The 21,702-nt window shown below is 35.7% G+C and overlaps 2 protein-coding genes across 2 annotated transcripts; both read left to right on the forward strand.

The window, feature by feature from the left end:
* Nucleotides 1-7,058: 7,058 nt before the first annotated feature.
* On the forward strand, nucleotides 7,059-7,643 carry PAAG_08741 (histone H3; the record flags this gene model as incomplete). Its single annotated transcript, XM_015846605.1, has 3 exons — nucleotides 7,059-7,212; nucleotides 7,272-7,454; nucleotides 7,519-7,643. 3 exons carry the CDS (start codon nucleotides 7,059-7,061, stop codon nucleotides 7,641-7,643), a joined length of 462 nt encoding a protein of 153 aa, XP_015701402.1.
* Nucleotides 7,644-15,991: 8,348 nt separating this feature from the next.
* PAAG_08743 (hypothetical protein) lies at nucleotides 15,992-19,230 on the forward strand (the record flags this gene model as incomplete). The annotated part of the gene is made up of 3 exons (XM_002789288.1): nucleotides 15,992-16,207; nucleotides 16,318-18,937; nucleotides 19,043-19,230. The coding sequence occupies 3 exons, from the start codon at nucleotides 15,992-15,994 to the stop codon at nucleotides 19,228-19,230; spliced, it is 3,024 nt and encodes a 1,007-aa protein (XP_002789334.1).
* Nucleotides 19,231-21,702: the final 2,472 nt, after the last annotated feature.

The raw sequence follows: 21,702 nt of genomic DNA on the forward strand, positions 1-21,702 counted from the left end.
GAAACTCTCAATAATGCATCACATACAAACTGATGAACAGACAGAAGTGATAAATCAATATATATAAGAGGTTGAACCCCTAGATTTGCTCTGGCTGGCTGACTCAGCCTAGCTATTGTTTGCATGTGCGCACATGATCATGCTACGCGAGCTTGCTTAAGCTTGAGTTCTCATCTCATTCTTTTCTTCCCTTTCTCAAGCAATTCATTCTTGTTATATAGGAGGACTAGCCTCTAGTTCTTAGAGCTTAACCCTTTACATTATGAATTGCTTCACTCCTTTCATTGATAGGCCACTAGAAGTCTTAATCCTGTATCATAAAGCTCAGCAAATGTGCTGACATATAATAGGCTATTAAAAGTCTTAAATCCTGCATCATGATGTTCAGTGATAGCACTGATATATGAATAGACTGAGTTAGCAATCATGCTAACAAATAAATAAGTAATATTGAAAATGTCTAGCTGAATGAGATAAAGTGACAGACTTGTACAACAAATGAATTAACATGAAGCAATGAGCAGAGACATCCTCAGCAGCTTTGAACAACAATGAATGGCCTTTCTTCAACAGCAGGAACAGGTTCAGTGTGAGAACAGAGATTTAATAGCAGCTCAGTAAGCTGAAATAGCTAATCTATGACAAGCTTTGAACATCTCAACATCAACTCTCTCTCAATTGAACCTGCAATCACTCATTGCAGTCAGAAGATCAAAGACTAAGCTACTGAACTGCAAGAAGTATGATGATTTTAATCTGAAGCACTACTCTCAGTGAGAGCTAAAGCTTCAATCAAAACTTAAAATTGATAGGAAAGCTTTAGGTAATAATGAAGAATGTACTTGGTATGTGTACTTGAGACTGAAAAAAATGACAGCAGCTCAAGTTTACCCCTGAGTTGAGAATAATAAGAACAAGATCAACTTCATGATAGAGAGCTTACTGAAGCAGAAACACATACTCTTTATTGATTCTGCACAACAGAAAAAGACTATGCAAAAGCTCAACAATCTATGATAGAGTAGAAGAGCTCTCTTTGACTTTCTGCCTGAATTTAATCAGCTACTACTGGAAGCTGGTGATCACAGATGAGATGATCATATTAAAAAGAAGTATTTGAAATCTGCTCTAAGCATGGAGCTGAGGGAAGGCATGGTGAGTGTAAGAAAACTATCTCTCTACAAGAATTACTGCAGAGAGCTTAGATTAGTTGATCATTAACTCTCTGAGCTTAAGACTTTAAGACAGTGATCTAAACATTATGAGAGCAGATCTTCTTCAGATCATATGATATCTAATTCACACTCTCTACTTTGTCATGCTATTCTTGACTGATGAAACTGGTCTCAAGCTTTCACTGATGATCTGATGAATCTCTCTTCTGATGCTGTGATCCCAAGCATCCACCACATCAAATTGATAAATCAGACCAAGGTTAATCAATGAAGAGAGCAAGGTACGGCAGCCTATAGTGACATTTGGGTCAAATGGGTTTTTTTGATGGTTTTTATACTAGTGTTACCATGAACACGCACCAATCATATTCATTTAATTTGTAATCAAATAGAGCTTGTTGATTATAGCTCCTCTGTGTAAGAAAATTTTGTGATCAAGGCACACTAACTCTATTGATTACATGAGTGACAAGAATAGGGGTGAGAATAGGGGTAAGAATAGGGGTAAGAATAGGGGCAAGAATAGATCTGTGAGAAATAAGACTTATTATGAGAATAATAGCTAGCAAAATAATTCTTCACATTAGTATCAATCTTTACAGCGCATACTAAAATCTATCAAACATTCTACTAATCACCCTCAACTCTGAGGTCAAAAGAATCTATCAATCATTCTATCAATCACTCTCGACGCTGATGCCGAAATCTTGTCCCATTTGCAGGTGGGTCAAGATAGTTTGATTGTGTTTCAATTTCATCAGAATGACTCTTTTCCATCTCTGTCACAGTGTTTTCCATCTCCTTCTTTATATTTTCCTCCTCTGTCTCTGATTCCAGCTTCTCCCACTTGAACAATAGATCCTTTTCAAGCTTCATTGTCTTCAATTCATTAACTTTGTCTTCAGATTTTGTAGGGATTGGGGACGGCCGTCTTCGTTTGATAAGATTTAGAATGGGTAAATCGAGTGAGAAAGCACGTTCGCGCTTGATCACTGATACAGAGGTATTCTCTTCTTTGACTTTGATATCTGGTGATTTGACTTTGATATTCTTCGGTTCCGATGGTTGTTCGATGGGGTGATTGGACTCATCATAGGTAACAAGACAAATGTGAATAATTGTAGTTGTTGAGGTTGATGAGTGCACTTTCTTAAATGAACTCAATAACTTTTCCAAATCCAACATCCAAACATCAGGAGTGAGCATAACTGCACCATCCTTTCCTGTAACTGAGGCAGAAATGAATACATCAACTGGAGAAACAACTGTAAGAATATTCTTCCAGGCTGTATCAAGTCTGGCAGTGATGATTTCTAGAAAATCCTCCATTGTGAAAAACACACAATCTGAGTAGATTTCATTTTGAATTTTTCGAATTGACTCCCAGTTATAGTGTGTTTGTAGTTTGGCATCATTGTATTCACACTTCCAAATATGAATAAGAATTTTGTAGGATTTTCGCAAGGAGGATAGTTGATTCAGCTCAGGTTTGATCGCAGGTTCTTTTATAGGTGATGTACGTTGAACTGGTGTACCAGCATTGGGGGTCATTTGTTGAACTTTTTGTGTTTTTTGAATGGCCAGTTGACGTGCTCGTTGAGGAGGTCCAGGATCAAGAATTGTGGCAGAGAGTGACGGTGTCAGAGCTGGAGGACTGGGACTATCTTCAATGACAATGATTTCATCATTTATTGAAGAGATGATGGAGGATTTTGGTGTGGATGGATTGGCTTTGCCACAATAAGGACAGGCAGCTTCACTATTACAGTGTGCTTCATGAGAAAATCCAGGACGATTGGGGCAGAATGGTGTCCACATAGTGAAGTAAATCAAGATGATAATAAACAACAAAGAGAAGAACAGGAAAATTTGAGTGTGTATATATATATATCTGTTTTTGAGGGTAAGAGAGTGAGAGATTGTGTGTATGTGTGTGTGGATTTGGGTAACCTGATTAGTATAATGATTAGTATAATAGCTAACTGCTTTGGGAGTGTTAGACATGATGAGTAATATTATAAAATATCTTCAAAGAGTTAGTTACAGTGTACACACTACAGAATATTTCTGTATCAATTAAGAAAATTGTTTATTGATATATATTTTAATACTGTCAATAACTTTAGATTGGAATATATAACTATATATGATTATAATTTTCAAGTTATAGAGTGTTTGAGTATATGAATACATATATTCTGTGTGTCCGGTGTACATACATTGTATATATATATATATATATATATCTAGTTCAAAATTCATGTAGCACTACAATATAAAATTTATAGAATAATTGTTATAGTAACAAACTTAAAAAGTATATTCTTGAGAATATTAGTAGAATACTTAGTAGAATACTTAGTAGAATACTTATTCATATTCAATCTAATTACATCTGTGATACATCTGGCTTAACATCCTCACTGTTCTCATCAGAGATATCAGGCTTGATATCTTCACTATTCTCACTATTCTCATCATAGATTTTCATTTCCATCACATTATCAAAATTCATCTCATGCTCCTGCAATCGCTCTGTCAGCCAGTCCCAAGCACCAGTTGGCTTTTCAGATTCCTGTAGAATAGGAACTTGTTGAGATCTTATATGATCATGTACAAGTTTTCGCAGCTGAAGATATATTATCTTATGTATACGTTCACCCTGTTCATTGACAGCTGCAGCAGTGACTCTTCCAGAAGAAAATCCCAATTTTGAAATCTGATTCTGACACCAATTCTTTGTCTCCAGTGGTAGATACTCATTAATATCTGTCAAGTATTAGTATCTCTATAATATTAGATCAACAGAGATATTAGTAATGAAGATATTACATACCCCAGTTTTCAAAGTGCATGTGAAGTTCTGAAAGCACTTGTGAATCTGGTTTTAAGCCATGCTGTAATGCATTATCAGGATGATAATAGAGCTTCCAGGGCTGTCCATATACCCCATCAGGTCGTTTACGTTGAGCTCGAATTCGATGATTATTCCAGACTCTCACATAGTTTGTCATCTCTTGTCGAATAATTGGCATATATACAGCGAGAAAGGCAATACGATCAGATAATTTATTGGTGTGATATAGACCTGTATGACTGAGATTCAGAAAATAGCGCTGAGAGAAGATTAGCATAAAGATTAGTATAATAATTAGTAGAAAGAATATGGAATTTCATACTCTCCAGTAATTTGCCAACTGTTTTGCAAGTTGTCCCCACCAAGATTCAATTCGTTGATTTAGTGTACTTGTTCCAAATCGATAGCACTCATTCAAAGAAGTATTTGAATCAGTTGCTTGATGTAGTTTGAGTTGTGCAGCTGCAATCATTGAAGTTTCGGTTCCTCTATCTGAACGAATAACCTGAGGAAAAGTATCGGTTGCTTGTAGAACATCAAGAAATTGTCGAAGAACAGAAACAGCAGTACGGTTTGTGATTCCAATATATATCCACACTATATATCGAGAATATGCATCAATTGCTGCATAGATTTCGATTCCCCAATGTTGAAGCTTGCAATAACCATCAATAGACCAAAGATAATTTGGTCCGGGAACAATGTAGGATCCTCGGTGACGTTGGAGATCATTTAGCCGACGTGTAATTCCATCTGGATCGAGAAGCCGAACTGTTTTGAATAGACGATCTCTGATTTTATTAGTATTATACTAATCATTATATTAATCAAAACATACCGTGAAATGCTATGCCCCTGCTGCCTAAAATGGGTGTACAGATGTCCTCTTCCAAAACCCTGAATAAATCCACTGTCAAGCTCTTTCTGTACAGTAGATATAAGCTCTTTCTGCATCTCATCACTCTCATAGTCATCTCTTCGCTGATGAAGTTTCAATTGCTGCCGAATTTGACGAAGCTCACGTATAGAGAGTTGAGACTCAGGATGCTTTTGTTGAATAACTGATAGAATATCAGCATCCTGCAAGCCTCGTGAAAACAATTCTTGAATAAGATTGTGAATTGATTCATCAGCTTCCCATTTCTTGGTTTTTCTAACATTCCATTTTCGAAGACAACGAACAAGAGTTGATCGACTAACTTCAAGATTATGATCTCGTTTCAATTGAGAGATAATATCTTGTTGAGTTAGATTGTGTTGATGAAGATTAATAATAAGATCTTTGTGAGAAAGAAGATATGAATAACCAGATGGAGGCATTTTAAAAGAAAGTGAAAGAAAAAGTATTCATCATTCTAAAATAAAGAAATAAAGAAAGAAAGAAAGAATGAATGAATGAATGAAAAATTGAAAATATTATAACATCATAAAAAAATTAAATAAGAAAATCAAAACAAACAGATAATGTACTAAACTAACTAACTTAGCTTGCTTTAATATAAAAAAATTTTTCAACAAAAAACAGATTAGTAGAATGATTGCTATAATCATAAAAACAAAAAAAAAAAAAATCAACTTTCAGACTTAAAAAACATGCACTCATCCGGGCTCCATCTCATTTGCATAAATTCCTCTGGAGTCATTTCCTCTTTAAAGGCTCTATGAGCCTGTTTACGAGCATCAATATCCTTTTCTGAATCTTCAGTCTTTTGCTCACTCCACCATCTCTTTGCCAAATTTGAGTCAATTTGTTCTGCACAAAGCAGCATTTTCAAAACAGAAAGCTCCTGATTTGAAATTGTTTTTAAAAATCGATGATGACTGGCAGTATTGTTGAAAGAATGATGTCGGAATTTTTGAAAAAGAGAATTGCTGATATCTTTCCATGAGAGAATCCACTGCTTGTATAAAACAGCAGCAAGACTTCCTCCTTTTTTCATCAGTTTCACCCCTTCCTCATACGCAGCCCGGGAATCTTCCTCAGTTGGCATATTTTCTTTACCAAACCGTTTTTCATCTTCCAGCCGCCATTTCACTTCTTGCATGGTGTCCTCAGAATCTAACAAATGATTCCATGCGGCAAGCCTGTGATAAATCATTAGAATGATTAATATAATGATTAGTAGAATATAGAACTTACTTTTCACTTGGTTTTGAGATATCTTCCTGTCTCTGCTCCAGCATCGATGCTGTAATCCCGGTGCTAAGTCTATATTCTATTAATATTTATATTAACAAGATTTCAAGATTTGTTAACTACCTTTTATTCATGATCTCTGTTCTTTTATCCTCAATCATCTTCTTTTGATCCTCAGTATTTGCCTCTCTGAATGCATCGGTATTTTTCAGCTGTCGAATATGATAATTTACTGCTGCACGATCTGCATTCTTCGCCCGTTCAATAGTGGCCTCCTCCTCATTCATTTTTTCCCTTCGTTTCATTGCTCTTTTTGTGTGAGGGTTAATCGACATTTCTTCATCAGCTTTTCGTTTCTGGCCAGCTGTGGCTCCAGGCTTTGGTCCGCGGCGTGTCATTTTGATAGGATGAGAAAAAAACTGATCTTGAAGTGGGAAACAAAGAATCTGGCGCAGGAAATAGTTGATTGATACAATGATTGATAGAATAAAAAGGCAGGCAGGCAGCAGAGCAGAAGTAGTGAGACAGGAGAAAGAAGATTTGAAAGAATTGAAAATCAATGTTGATATTCTTTGTGATGTGTTGTTGTGTTCACTTGATTGCCTATTTGAGCGTGCTTGTGTTGTTGTGTTATTCATCAACTGCACATAACTGCACACATAACCGCACTCTCACTTCAAAGATCTTATCTTTTTGCTCTTTTTCTTTTCCAATCTTTTAATCTTTTCATCCATCTCATTCTACACGCCCCCCCCCCCCCCCCCCCCCTGGAGAAAATTTTTAAAATATCTTCTTGTTTTCGCCATGTAAGTGAGCCACAGGTCATTTTTATACTAGTTATTATACTAATCAGTAAATAAGCAGCTAGAATCATCAAATCCACGCAAAAATGGCTCGTACCAAAATGACTGCAAGAAAATGTGTTCAACAGAGAGGGGCAAAAAAAAATATAGCCAGCAAGGCAAGAAAGGGGGGAAAGCATCCTCCAGGACAGCATGTGGCTCATGTGAAACCTCGACGTCGCTATCGTCGAAAAGCTGGCAGTAAGTAAAAGTATATTCATAGATTTTTTGAATTTGAATATCTAATTTAATTATTTTAGCCACTGCTCTCCGTGAAATCCGCCGTTATCAGCGTGATGTTGAGCTTCTTATTCACAAGCTCCCATTCCAGCGTCTTGTCCGTGAAATTGCAGCAGATATATATGGTGATCTTCGATTTCAAGCATCTGCAATTCTGGCTTTGCAGGAGGCTGCAGAGGCGGTTTTGATTGATGAATTCACAAGTAAGAAATGACTGGATTTTACAAGCTAATCTACTAATCATTATACTAATCAATGAGATGTTAGTGACAAATCTATGCGCCATCCATGCCAAACGTGTTACCATCCAGGAAAGGGATATGAAATTGGTGCAGAGGTTGCGACAAATCATGACAGGCAGTCGCATCCCAGGACGTGGAAATGGTTATTAGTAGTTTTCACTTTTTTCACTTTTTTTGATTTTTCATTTTGATTTTTTGATGATATCCAGGAAAATGATTGTTTTTTGATTGTTTTTTTGATTTGATTTTTTTCTTAGCTTAATCAGAATGAAATGAGATGTTTCTGCAACAGACAAATCCTCATAAAAATCTCTATTGGTGAGTGTCTATAAGTGGAATTAAGTAATTACAGTGGAAAAACACAAAAAAACCCATTTGACCCAAATGTCACTATAGGCTGCCGTACAAGGCCTGTGCCTGAGATGTGAAGTCAGAGGTCATATGATTAAGAGCTGTCTGTTCAAATCTCTCAGACACTCTGTCACCCCCACAATAGCTAAGGTGATTCTCAAGCTGGTACTGGACAACAACAATGTGGATATGAGTGAGGATTTGAGAAAAGAGTAGCTCTAATCAAAAGACACTGAAAGGAGCAAAGTAAAGAGCTTATGAGAAAGCAATGAAGAAGATTTAAATCTAAAATGATATTCAAATCCTTCACTGTCAATGCTCTAGTAGATAATGCCTTTTCAACTAGAGCAATGATAGACAGTAAATGTAATGTCTATGATCTTATTTCTCAATCCTACATTAACAAGCATAAGCTCCTGTGTATTGAAATTCTCTCTGTTAAAATGACTGGCTTTGAAGACTTCATGAGACTCTTTATGAGCAGAGTAACTGGTATTCAAATTGATATAGATGGTCATGTAACTGAATGAGCCTTTCTCTATGTGGTGAATGAGTTACATGATCATGATATGTATCTAGGTGACCCCTGGCTGGCTCAGCAAAAGGTGACTGTGATCCCTCATCAAAGAATTATGAGATTTGAAGAGAGTGGTATAGATGTAGAGTCTAGTTCAAATGTAAAAGCTGATGTGATTTCCATCTCTGCTGTAAGCTTCTCTAGACTTGTGAGCACTTGAGAGAAGTGAAACATTGAGATCTTTACTGTCAGTTTGACTGACATTCAAAAGACTCTAGAAGTGAAATCAAAGATTGATTCTAGAGAAAAACTGTCTGAACATTATCATGAGTTTTTAAACATATTTGATAAGGAAGCAGCTGACACTCTACTCTTACTTTGTGACCCAGGTATAGATTATAAAATTGAACTGATTAAAAAGACTGATGATAGCACAGAACAACCTCCTTGAGGCTTATTATATAATATGTCTCAAGAGAAACTACTGGCTTTGCAAAAGACTCTTACAGATTATCTAGATAAGGGTTTTATTAGAGTGAGCAACTCCCCTGCAGCTGCCCCTGTACTATTCATGAAGAAGTCTAGAGATGAGCTAAGATTCTGTGTGAACTATTGAGCTTTTAACAAAATCATCTGAAAGAATTGATATTCTTTATCATTAATCAGTGGGACTCTATAATGAATTGAACAGGCTAAATGATTCACTAAGCTGAATATTATTGCAGCTTTTCACAAGATTCAAATCACAGAAGGTGATGAGTGGATGACAGTCTTTAGAACCAGATATGAGCTATTTGAGTTGCTGATTACACTCTTTGATTTGGCTAATGCTCTGAGCATGTTTCAAAAATATATCAACTGAGCATTACATAAATATCTGGATGACTTCTGCTTAGTCTATTTAGATAACATCTTGATATTTTCCTCAAGAAGCTTATATGAGCATTGTGAGTATGTACAAAAGATGCTTATGCATCTATAGAAAGCAGGCCTGCAGGCAGACATCAGAAAGAGTGAGTTCAAGATGAATAGCATAAAATATCTTGAATTCATTATTGAAGTGAGCAAGGGTATACAAATGAATTCAGAGAAGGTTAAAGCTGTTTTGAAATGAGTGACACCTATTACTCTTAAAGATGTATGAGGATTTTTAGGCTTTGTCAATTTCTATAGATGATTTATCAGGGATTTCTCAAAGATTGTGATCTCACTGATAATTCTTACATGCAAGAATATTCCTTTTTTGTGAATGAGCAAGGCTGAGGAAGCTTTTAAATGTTTAAAATCAATGTTTATCTCTGCTCTAATCCTGCTTCAATTTGACTCTGACTGTGAGACTATATTGGAAACAGACTTCTCAGATTATGTCTCAGAAGAAGTGCTGCTACAATATGATGAGCAGAGCATTCTACACTCATGTATCTTCTTCTCTCAGAAGCATTCACCTGCGGAATGCAACTATGAGATTCATGATAAGAAGTTATTAGTGATAATTGAGTGTTTAAAGGAATGAGACACTGAGCTATGAAGTGTAAAGGAATTCAAGATCCTCACAGATCATAAAAATCTAAAATACTTCATGACTACATACAGACTAAATGAAAAACAGCTACATTGAATGAATATTCTCTATCAATTCAACTTCAGAATTGATTACTGGCCAGGGAAGTTGAATGCTGAATCAGACACTTTATCATGAAGAGAGCAGGACATGTCACAGGGCACTGATGATGAGAGAATCAAGCAGAGACAAGCTCAACTACTTAAGTTTAATGTACTGATATCTAAAATAGAATCAATAGTGACTGCTGTCAGTGTGAAACCTGAGATGTCTCTTCAAGCTCAGTGAAATGAGATCTGCAAAAATGACAAGATTCTGCAGTGTCTGAAGCAAACTCTTTGTGAGGAAAGATTCAGATTTTCTTCTGAACTCAGCATTAATATCTCTGTCTCTGAGTGCTCTTTAAATGAGAATAAGGAGCTTCTCTTTTGAGATCATAAGTGAATGCCAGACTTTGAACCTCTTCAAACCAGGTTAGTGTATGAGACTCATAACTCACCTCTTACCAGTCATTCCAGATGAGAGAAAACAGCAGAAGTTCTAAGATGTGAGTTCTACTGATCAGGCTATGCTGCTGATGTGAGAAGAATGATCAGGAACTGTCACCTTTGCAGATCAAACATCATATGAAGAGATTGACATCAGAGACTACTTAAGCCTCTCTTCATTTCTGAATGCATGTGGCAGAAGCTTTCTATGAACTTTATTGTAAACTTATCAAGCTCTAAAGAATACACAAACATCATGATTATAACAAACAGACTGATCAAGAGAGTTATATTAAAAGCAGTTAAGAAAACTGATGCAGAGACAGTGACTAGAGTGTTTCTTCATAACATCATCTCTTGACATGACATTTCTAAGATGATAGTGTCAGATTGAGAGTTGACTTTCACAAGCATGTTTTGAACTCAGATGTGTGAGAAATTAGACATTAAGAGACAACTCTTCACAGTCTATCACTCAGAGACTAATGAAGCTACAGAGTGAATGAATCAGACTCTGAAAATCTACCTACACAAGTACATTAGCTTTCAACAGAATGACTGGTGTAAATGACTCTCTCTAGCAGAGCTGGCCATCAATAATAGAGATACTGCCTCAATGAGTGTGAGATTATTCTTTTTAACACATCTTTTTCATGTCTTCTTCATTGATATAGCTGATGCACTTCCTGTTGAAACATCACATAATCTCATTGAGTTTGCAAATGATTATATGAAAAAGACCTGTGAAGTGTTGAAGTGAGCTGAAGTAAAAATGATAGATACTTAGCAATCTCAAAAGAAATACATGAATAGATGAAGAGACTCAGCTTCAAGCTTTCAACCTGAAGACAAGGTCTGATTGAGCTTAGAGAACATGAGAACTAATCATCTGTGCAAGAAGGTGAACATAAAATACAATCAATATACTGTGCTAGAAAAGATAGAATTTCATGCTTACTAACTGAATGTCTCATCTGACATTCACAATGTCTTTAATGTAAAGCTTCTACATGCTGCAGTGACAGATTCTCTACCTAGTCAGAGACAAACTGACTGACAGTCACTGACTATAGAGATTCTGAAAGGACCTGAGTTTGAGATTGAGAAAATTCAGAGTGAATGAACCTATCAGAGGAAAAAGCAATATCTTGTTAAATGAATAGATTGAGCTGAGTCTACATGAAATGACACAAGTTTTCTATAAAAAGTGAAGGCCTTGAACACTTGGGAGGCCTCTCAGCAGGCAAAATTAGATGTAAAGAGAGCTTTAAATAGTCATAAAGGCCTGCAACAAAGAGGAAGAAGAGAAGTATTATAAGAGATTGAACCTCTAGATTTGCTCTGACTGGCTGACTCAGCCTAGTCATCATTTGCTCTGGCTGGCTGACTCAGCCTAATCATCATTCACATGTGCGCACATGATCATGTTACGCGAGCTTGCTTAAGCTCAAGTTCTCATCTCATTCTTTTCTTCCCTTTCTCAAGCAATTTGTCCTTGTTATATAGGAGAACTAGTCTCTAGTTCTTAAAGCTTAACTCTTTACACTATTACTTCATCAGAAGTATCATTGTATCCCTTTATATAGTATTTGAATAAGAGTTATTGAAACTTTCTATTGAAGAATCTCATCAATTCTATATTATATTGAGTATCAATAAAATTCACATCATTCACTTCAGTATCAGTAAGAGAATTAGTAGAAGTAGTAATTTTATTATATACTAACTTGATTGATACATTAAAGCTTTTTCTCTCAATCAAGTTTTTTATATCAAAGTTCTCATAAACTATTGAATCATTTGAGATGAAGTCTTCTTTCAAACTCACTCTTTTTCTGAATTTACTGAAGATTTAAAAGTGTCATTCTCTGTGAACTTAGTGATCATTTATTAAAACTTTTATTTTATGAAATAGTTTCTTGCAATATTATCTTTTTTTTTATAGTAGTAGCACTGAATGTCTGAACAGATGCTCACAGTTTTCTTTATTATAAAGGATTTTATAGTAGAGATGTCAGAGAGAATTTGACTGTTGAAGATTTGTGAGATATTTTACTTAAAAGAATTAAATTTATTTATTTATAAGCTCTTTAACTTCTGAATAGCATTGATTATCTGATGAATATAAGTTATCTAAATATAAATTTTTTAAAACTCAATATATATATTAATAATTGCATTAACTACTACTATTATTCTCTGAAAATTAAAGAATAGCTTATTATTAAAGTTTATATTATAGTCTCTCTTGACAATCTTGATCTCACTCATCATATATAAGAATTTTGTGACAAATTCATGATAATTATTCTTATTGTATATAATCAGCTTGTGATACTCACTTTTAACATTTTATAGCTTGTTAGCATTCTTATATATTGATTTAATATGCTCAAATATCTCCTCTGTAGTTTAATATTATTCAGAGTAAATTTTTTTCATATGAGATATAATATAATATGCTGTATTCTCATTTATCTGATTCTCAATATATGTAATTTTTATGTATTATATAGAATAATGATCAACATTCTCATAGAGCTTATTCTTCATGTAAGAGATTCAATACTCAAACTTTAATTTTTTATCATTAGTAAGATATTTTAAGTTATCAATCTTGATAGATCTTTTTGCATTCTCTGAGAGAATGATGTCTTGACTTATTGCTTGATTGCTGACTGTTATTTGAACTAAGATATGACTAAGCTCATTATATTCTGCAATAAGCTTATTAATTTAATCTTGCTTGATAACTGTTTGAACTGTAGTATTATTTTATTTTATATGCAAATATGTGACTATGTCTCTCAATACCTTCTCATCATCAAAAATACTATCAAAGATTACTGCTAATTCATTATAGATATAATTCTTATCTGATTGAATTGCCTTTTTGAATTTTTCAATTGACAAATATGATTGGTCAATTGATTTTATTAGAATATATCATCAGTTCTTTTAATCTCTTTCAAGAAATTGAGAGCCTGTGATGATCATCTGATGTTAGATTGAACTATTGTCTTTGACAGTACTATTATCTTTAACAGTTGATTTGATATGTTGTCAGACTCTCAACTAGCAGATTTTAATTCAACTGAAGTATTTGAGTTTTTTACTAAAATTTGAGTGAAAAGGTAGAAGGAAATCTTAATATTATGTTAGAAAGTGAATGCAAGCTGCATAAGAAAACTCTCTGCATTACTAACTGCTATATAATGAAAATACTAAGATTGATGAGGAAAATAAAGTGTCAGAATCTGCTCAGATTATAAACAGCTCACATGATCATGTGATCAGATCATGACTGATCTGCTAGGTTACATGTGTGGTGTGATCACATGATGGAGATAAACCTAGCCCCAGCGCTGAGTCTAATATAAAGAAGCTCATTTTTCTTATTTTAAAGCTCAATTTTCAGAGAAATTGTGATAAAAAATACTATTTTTTATTTGTTAAAAACATCTTTTATCTGAATCAAATAAGCATCTGCAAGAATAAAACTCTTTAATTTCAGATAATTTACAAAGTCATTGAAGTCATAAAAACACATCTTATTTATACATCAATTTAGATTGATAAATATTACTGATCTTATCACTTATTAATGAATATGTTTTGTAATTAGTTTTTTTTATTATTTTTCTTACTAATTTGTTTACTTACTTCTTGTATTATGTCTTTAACAAATATCTGCATTTTCTATTTATGATCTGTTTAGATAATCTCTTCAGCTTCATGTCTGACAGCACTCAGCTGTGAAGATGTATCACAAGTATCATATCACTTGTATGTCTCAGATCTTTGACTGCTACAGCTATATACCTTACTTATAACTAAGCTTATGTACATATACACACATATATTTATATTTCAATTTTTTCTTACTGTTTTTTTTCTTCATCCTCTTGAGCTCATAGTCATTATTATAGTGATCATATAAATTAGCTAGTCTTTACAAATACTACTAAATCTTATGCGTTCTGACGTGACAGCACAGCGTCTTCCAGGTGGAAATCCTCTACTAGTCGTTCGATATAATGTCGGAGTTTCAACTTGATGCGTCTTTCTTCGCGACTAACTTCCATACCCAGATATTTTGACAGTTCTTTCAAATTTTTGATCTCCAGCTTCGTTGCGAAAAATCTCAACTAGCCAATCAGCGTCCGTTGGATCCTCTGCGAATAAATGAAGATCAGCCTCCGAATTATCTTCATCGACATTCATTCATCAACCTCACGTCTTTTTTAAATTATCTTTACCCTTTTCGGGTTACTTTATCATCTACACAAATTGCCATATAGAGATGAGTACGGGTCGTATGACGCCAAAGGGCAGGGTCAGAAGGAATAGGAGCAAAATCACTGTCCGTAGGAGGGCCGTAAGATAGTCGTACCAAAACTTTGCGGCCCGGGTCCAAACCATAGAGGGATCCTCCAGCTGGACAGACGTAATCTGAGTAGAGAGTAGTAAATCTATCATATTTCATACGTTTTTGACTCGGGGAGGCTGACCTCTCTTATTCATGAAGATTCTTCATTGAACTAGAGATTTTTCTTCTGCAGAAGATAACATTCTATTAGAAAATTGAGCATTTGAGCACATTTTGACTCCCGTGATTTGATTGCACAAGGTAGAGTTAGAGAAGTCGTATGTCTTAGCAGCAGCTCTAATAGTTGAGGTTTTTTTTTTAATAGGCTACAATAGCTAAGGAAAGCCTTCCCCCAAATTAGGAGCTTGATCTTTTGACTTTGTGAGCATTTTAAAATGATTTGATGAATGTGGATAGACTTGGGTGGGTTTGATTATGAAGGTGATGGACTACATTAGTTAACTTATTTGCTCGTTAAGTTGTCCAGTCGTCTAACAGGAGTTCGATTATTCCCCGGTGGTTCTGGTTGTAACTGGCTTCTTTTACGTCAAACGGCGACTTGCTTATGTTTGGGACTGAAAAGAGTATTTATTTAGCCTTGGATATCCCCCACACTTCCCAACCACGAGCAGGTGGCTAAATGAGTGCTCGTTTCATTTCATCGATTCCGGTTACATCTGTCATTCCGGACATCGCCTATTAAATTCTTATGATTGAGTTACCTCTGGTCCTTGTGAATGAATCGCTTAGCACCGCTGCTGATTATATTTACTCTAAACAAGCCAGAGTTGAACGATGATAACCTGCTCAACAACAACAAATTCTTATCCTGCCAAATAAGCCGTCACGCTGCATTCCCGTACTGAATCCCCCCCCCCCCCCCAAATCGTGTCCTCGACTACCGACTGACCTGCCAATCTTCCAGCTTACCAGGGAAAAATATTTCCCTCAATACGATAAGAATTTCCCGCTCCTCTCCCTTCCCTGGAATTAAGTATACTTACCGTATAACTGCCTCGATCGCAATAGACACCTCACAGCAAGTTAAGAGGAGGGACAAAGCTACAGCACTGGGCATTAGTGAAGGAGAATACCTAGGTTCTGTCTTCATGCCTCTCGGACGAGGCTGAAGCCGTTTTGCTGGCTAATGCTGCTAGGCTCGACTCTGCGTCAAAACTTCTTGCTCGGCGTGATCTGTTGTTCTTTTCCTCAATGAATACAGAGAAAAGACAGGACCGGACAAATCGAGGACCATCCCAGAAGACAATGCTGTCCAGGGCGCTACAGAAAGCGAATGCTGCCGTTCTTCTTGACAATGCTACAAACTACGAGGGTGCCATAGATGCCTACAACGACGCTTGTCAGCTCCTACAACAAGTGATGCATCGGAGTGGTGGTAATGACGAGAAACAGAAGTTGGAGGAGATTGTATGTGACCCTTTCAGTGCCCAATCTTTTCTTCAGGCCCCGTGGTAGCTTAAAGCTCTTTGATCCCTCACAAAATCCGCAGTTTCAATTTCTGACATTGATTCATCCAGCGTAATACTTATTCTAGTCGGATAAACGAACTTCGACGCCTTGGCCTCTCCTCTCAACACGTCGATGGAAAGGCTTTACCCGATCCTCCTCCTAACGAAGAGTCACCGTCGGATGGGATTTTCACGCTTTATCCTGATGCTGGGGCTGAGCGTCAGGATACCCATGTTCTCACAACCACAACCGCAAAACTTATTACCAAAAATCCTCCTTATGCTAGCAACTCCACAGAGCAGCGCAGCCTGGCGCTCTCCCAAATCCCTCCCAGACGACAATCCCTCCTCCCCTCAACCTTCGATGAAGATGTTAGATTCGCTAATCCCCAATTAAATCCCCCTCCTTTTCGTGAACATTCACAGTCCCAGTCGCTGAAGAAAGATTTTCGAATAAAACCCCAAAGTTCAACCGAAACACTGAAAAATGCTCGTTCGGATCCCACCACATTGGGTAAAATGCCTTCCTCGTCGAGCGCATATCCTCAGCGGATCGATTTCACCAATCGACCCTCAACTCAAGTATCGAACCCCCTTCTCCCTTTGGTAAATCAGCATTCCCGTGATGCGAGCAATGGGTCAACCTCCTGGCTTGACACCATTGACGAGTCTGGAGCTTCGTCAAACTCCTCAATTCGGTCAAGATCGTCGTTACTCTATATTAGACCAAAACATGCTCGGAATACCAGCGGAGGTACTGAAGCAGAATTTGATGCTGCCCTGGATGCTGCTGTGGAGGCTGCATATGATGAAGGATTTGAACCAGCTAATGATGCAGATACCATGTATACGGATGATATCGTATCCAATGTGAGGCGGAACGTTGAGTTAGCAAAACAAAAGGCTCGGGAGGTACAGTTGGAATCTGAAGCCGTGTCAGCGAAGAATAGAGAAAAACGGAGAATATTGGAGGAACCTGGGTGGGCAAATGTTGATGCAATTCATCCAAGCTATGGTGATGACGTTGAAGCCGAGGAGGAAGAACGCATCCTGGAAGAAATGATGGCCGACTTCGAATTTGACCTACAGTCGAAATCGGCCCTCCCGCGCCAGTCCGACTCAAGTGGTTTTTCTGGCAGAACATGGGGGAGTTCCGTTGCTTCGAATTTAACGACTGCTGGTACATCGCTCTCCACTCTCGCAGAGGGGGTCGAATTCCAGTCATTTGATGCGAGGATGATATCAACATCCTCACCCCCACATCCACCTCCTGTCTCTGCATTACCGCAACCGCCAGTATTGGCACCGACATTCGCAGCATCTTTGCCGTCAGTGGCATTAGGACCGATATCTGCTCAGACCACATTGACGGGATCGACAAGCGTGAGGGGAAGGCGACTGAATGATCAGAACCCTGCAGAATTGTCCATTGAGACAATTTCCCACATATTACCTGACACGAATGGGCCACAGACGGCCCCGATGGTCTCACCAGTGCTGGAAAGCGTGCCTAAGACTTGTGTTCCCATTTCGCAAGATTCGGCTTCCGAAATCAAAATAGACACAGCAAGTAGCCCCACAAAATATACATCCAGGGGCTCTGATCATGTGGAAGCTCCCCTTACCGATTCCATTATACATTCCACTAAACTACAACCACGAGAGACACATGACAACAGCTTTTTACCCTCCCCGTCACGTATGGTAGCAAAGGTTGCATCAGCCCCAGAGAATCTTAGAAAGAACATATCATCCTCGAGCCTCAAGGCAATGAAAGCTAGAGGCATGTCCGTTTCAACACCTGATATCCCTACTCAGGCACCGGGGACATCATATAGTGCAACTTTTGCGAATTTGGATCAAAGAAAAGCGACTACTCCTTCTTTGCCTCCTGCACATAACCCTACCACCAACTCACTTGCTGCCAATAGCATTCATGCTGGAGGACTCAACCTTTTCGATAGCAATATTCACTCACCCACAACTCCAGGGTCTCCTAACCTATCTGTTCCACATGCTCCTTTACCCTTGGAGCCATGTCCGCAGTCCTTTCTTCTTCGCCCATTCTGGCTAATGCGGTGTCTCTATCAGACCATTGCTCATCCCCGTGGTGGATATCTTACAACCAAACTCTTTATACCAAGGGATGTGTGGCGAGTTCAGAGTGTTAAGTTAAAAGGTGTGGAAGAGAAAATATCGAGCTGCGACCTTTTGACAGCCGCACTATTGAAGCTCGCCAAAGCGGACACCTATGACGCCGATGCCGTACTTGAGGAAATGCAATCGTTGGAAACTATTTTAGATCAAGTTCAGAATATTTGGTCAAAGAAGCTAGGAAACGAGGTTGGGGTCCAGGGATCCATGTCTCTTTTCAAGTCAACCATAGGAGAAGATATGCCCACAATTCATGACAATGCTGCTTCAAAACCCTCCGGCGGCTCAAGCAAATCGTACTTGACATCCTGGCGGAAGCTGCGATCGAAGAGCTCTGGTACAGGTGGGCCTACGTCTGCTTCATTTGTATCGAAGTACGGCAGTAAGGACACACTTACAATGAATTCGCTGCCGATGACCGACAGTCATGGCTTTCGTACGCCGAAAAGAAATGTCACACAGCTGCAGTGTACAGGTCCTAACGCGAGCTATATGGGTGCTCTGGCGAGATTGTTCGATGCTGCTCAAGTCCTTGGTAAGTGGTCCCTCCACTGTTCATCTGATAACCTCTCCATATTTATTTCCTTTCCAATTTTTTTAATCCTCAGTGAGCAGAGCTGAAGCTAATGGATCGAGTCAGATCAAATTGCCCGGCAAGTCGAAGACCCAGGTCTAAAACATTCATCCCAGACCCATGTTGGGCTTGAACTTAGCACAAGGCATGCCTCTGAGTTTTTTGGGTTTTACGTTTGTCGATTTGCGCTCAACGATATTGCCTTGATGATTGATAAATTCGTTAAACGAGGGAGTGAATGGGTCCTGGTGTAACATATGGGGTATCATAAACAATCCCTGACTATATACGGGAGGATTTGGATGCTTTGATTTGTTTACCAAGCATGTTATTATTCCCCATCCCGCTACTATTAACTGTTCCATTTACTTTCCTTTTTACTTTTTTCTTTTTTACTTTTGTTTGATAATTAGGAAATAGCTTGGACTGGACCGGCAACTTCTGTAAAGGAGTCTATTAATTTTTCTTATCAATATTCATGGAGATATCCTCTAGAAACTCAGGGACGTTGTATTACATGCTTACTGGGTTTTTACTTGTCTGTAACTTCGGCCCCACAAGTATTAATTAGTAAGTGGAGATTATTGTTAGATAAACTCATAAATCATCAAAATCACTAAAGCTCAAGTAACTAGATTTTAATTCAAATCATTTACTTTCAACAACATTTAATTAAAATTAAAATAAATTATTATTGAATTAGAGCAGTGAAACTCTTTTATGTTCAAAGAAATTGCAATTGCTATATTATAATGAAGCTTGTGAGTATAGTAAAAGTGTTAAAATTAAATTTAACTACTGAATTTTATATATTTTTAAGTTTTTATATATAGTAAATATATTCAGATAATATTTTTTAAAAATAGTAATGTAACTAGTCATTGATGTGAAAATATAAAATAAACTTTATTCAGATTAATTGTGCCATGTGTACTCACTATCTCTCATTAGTGAGTGCACTTCATTGTAAAGAAAATATCACTATAATGAAAATCTTTTTCTTATATATTCATCACCAATCTTCAAAATTTAATAATCACCATCATTATATTTAATAATATTAAATATTCAAAAGATCAGATTCAAATGATATTAGATATCCTAAAATCAAAATCAAATTTAAAAATCATGAATATGATATGAAAATTTAAAATTCTATATAGAACTTTATATTAATATATTAAAAGAAAGAGATTAAGAAATATAATAGCTTCAATCAATTGAATGTTGAGTAGCAGTCAGAAGAAAGCAATCAAGAAGTGAATTCATTAACTGAATAAAAACTTTTATTCTTTTACAGTTGAATATATTGAAGCTACTATAAATTGAATGCTAAGTTATTATTATATTAATTCATATATTGCTACTTTTACCATGGGCAAGATGTGAGTGTATTAATTCATTAAATATCTGCTAGAGTATAAGAGGATCAAGCAGAAATCTATAATTCAAAATGAGTATCAAATGACAATATAAGTTTTATTATCAACTAGTTCAACTGCTATAAATCAGTCTTCAATTAATATAATTTCTATACTAGTAACATATATAATTATGATAAAATTGAGTTTTATCAAGAAGAAGAGCATGAACAATGAGTTATAAGTGTTAATTAAAATATCAATTTTGTCATCCAATCATTATATTTTTATAAATTAATAACAGCAATAAAATATATTAATATAGATAATATAATATTAAAGTTATTAATTATAATAAAATTAAAAATTTATCTAAAAGATTAATATATATACTTTAATCTGTTTAATGATTATGCTATTATCATATTTGATACTGGCTTCACTAATAATGAGATTGAATTTGAATAGATAAAATATTTTAATACTGTCACTAAGAAATACCAGATTGATAATCATCAATTATTATTGCTTAATAATTATGAATCTCATCTTACTGAAGAATTTCTTTAATATTGTGATTTTTATAATATTACTATATTTAAATTCTTATCTTATATAAATTATCTAATGCAATCTCTTGATAGTATATTTTTTTAGCAATATAAATATTATTATACAAAAGCAGTTATTGAGGTTATATGATATAAATATGAACAATATAGTGAGAGGTAATTTCTTATTAATTTAGAGATTATTTATCATCAAACCTTCAAATCTACTATTATCAGAGCTGGATTTGCTTATTATAAAATCTATTTAATTAAATAAAAAATAATCTTTTAATACTTGAAATAATATAATATAGATGATAGTCTAAAACTGCTTGTTTATAATGATGATAATGAAGAATACTTCAGTTTTACTTTATTTTCTGAGATCTGATTCTTCACTACAACTTCTCAGTTGATATTTTCAGATATAATCATAAAACTATATCATCAAATCAAAGCAACAGATAAAATTATACAAAAGATAAAAAATACTTTGAACTTGATCTGACTTATTGATTAGATAAAATTTTTAAAAAAAGTTTAATACAGACAGAATTGAATACATATTAAGAAAATAAATTATTTGCTTATTATTTAATAAATAAATATTAGATTATTAAAAATAGCTATATGAAGATGTAGATATATAGAGTTCTCATTATTAAAAATATCAATCACAAGATCAAATATTATAAGGAAGAAGAATATATAAAAGAGAGAAATAGAGCTCTATAATCAATTAAAATTAAAGTCTTCAAATCAAATACCAACTAACTATAATATAATATTATTAATAAATCTTAATCTATTAGAG

This window comes from Paracoccidioides lutzii (assembly GCF_000150705.2).
Source record: "Paracoccidioides lutzii Pb01 unplaced genomic scaffold supercont2.45, whole genome shotgun sequence".
NCBI lineage: Eukaryota > Fungi > Ascomycota > Eurotiomycetes > Onygenales > Ajellomycetaceae > Paracoccidioides > Paracoccidioides lutzii.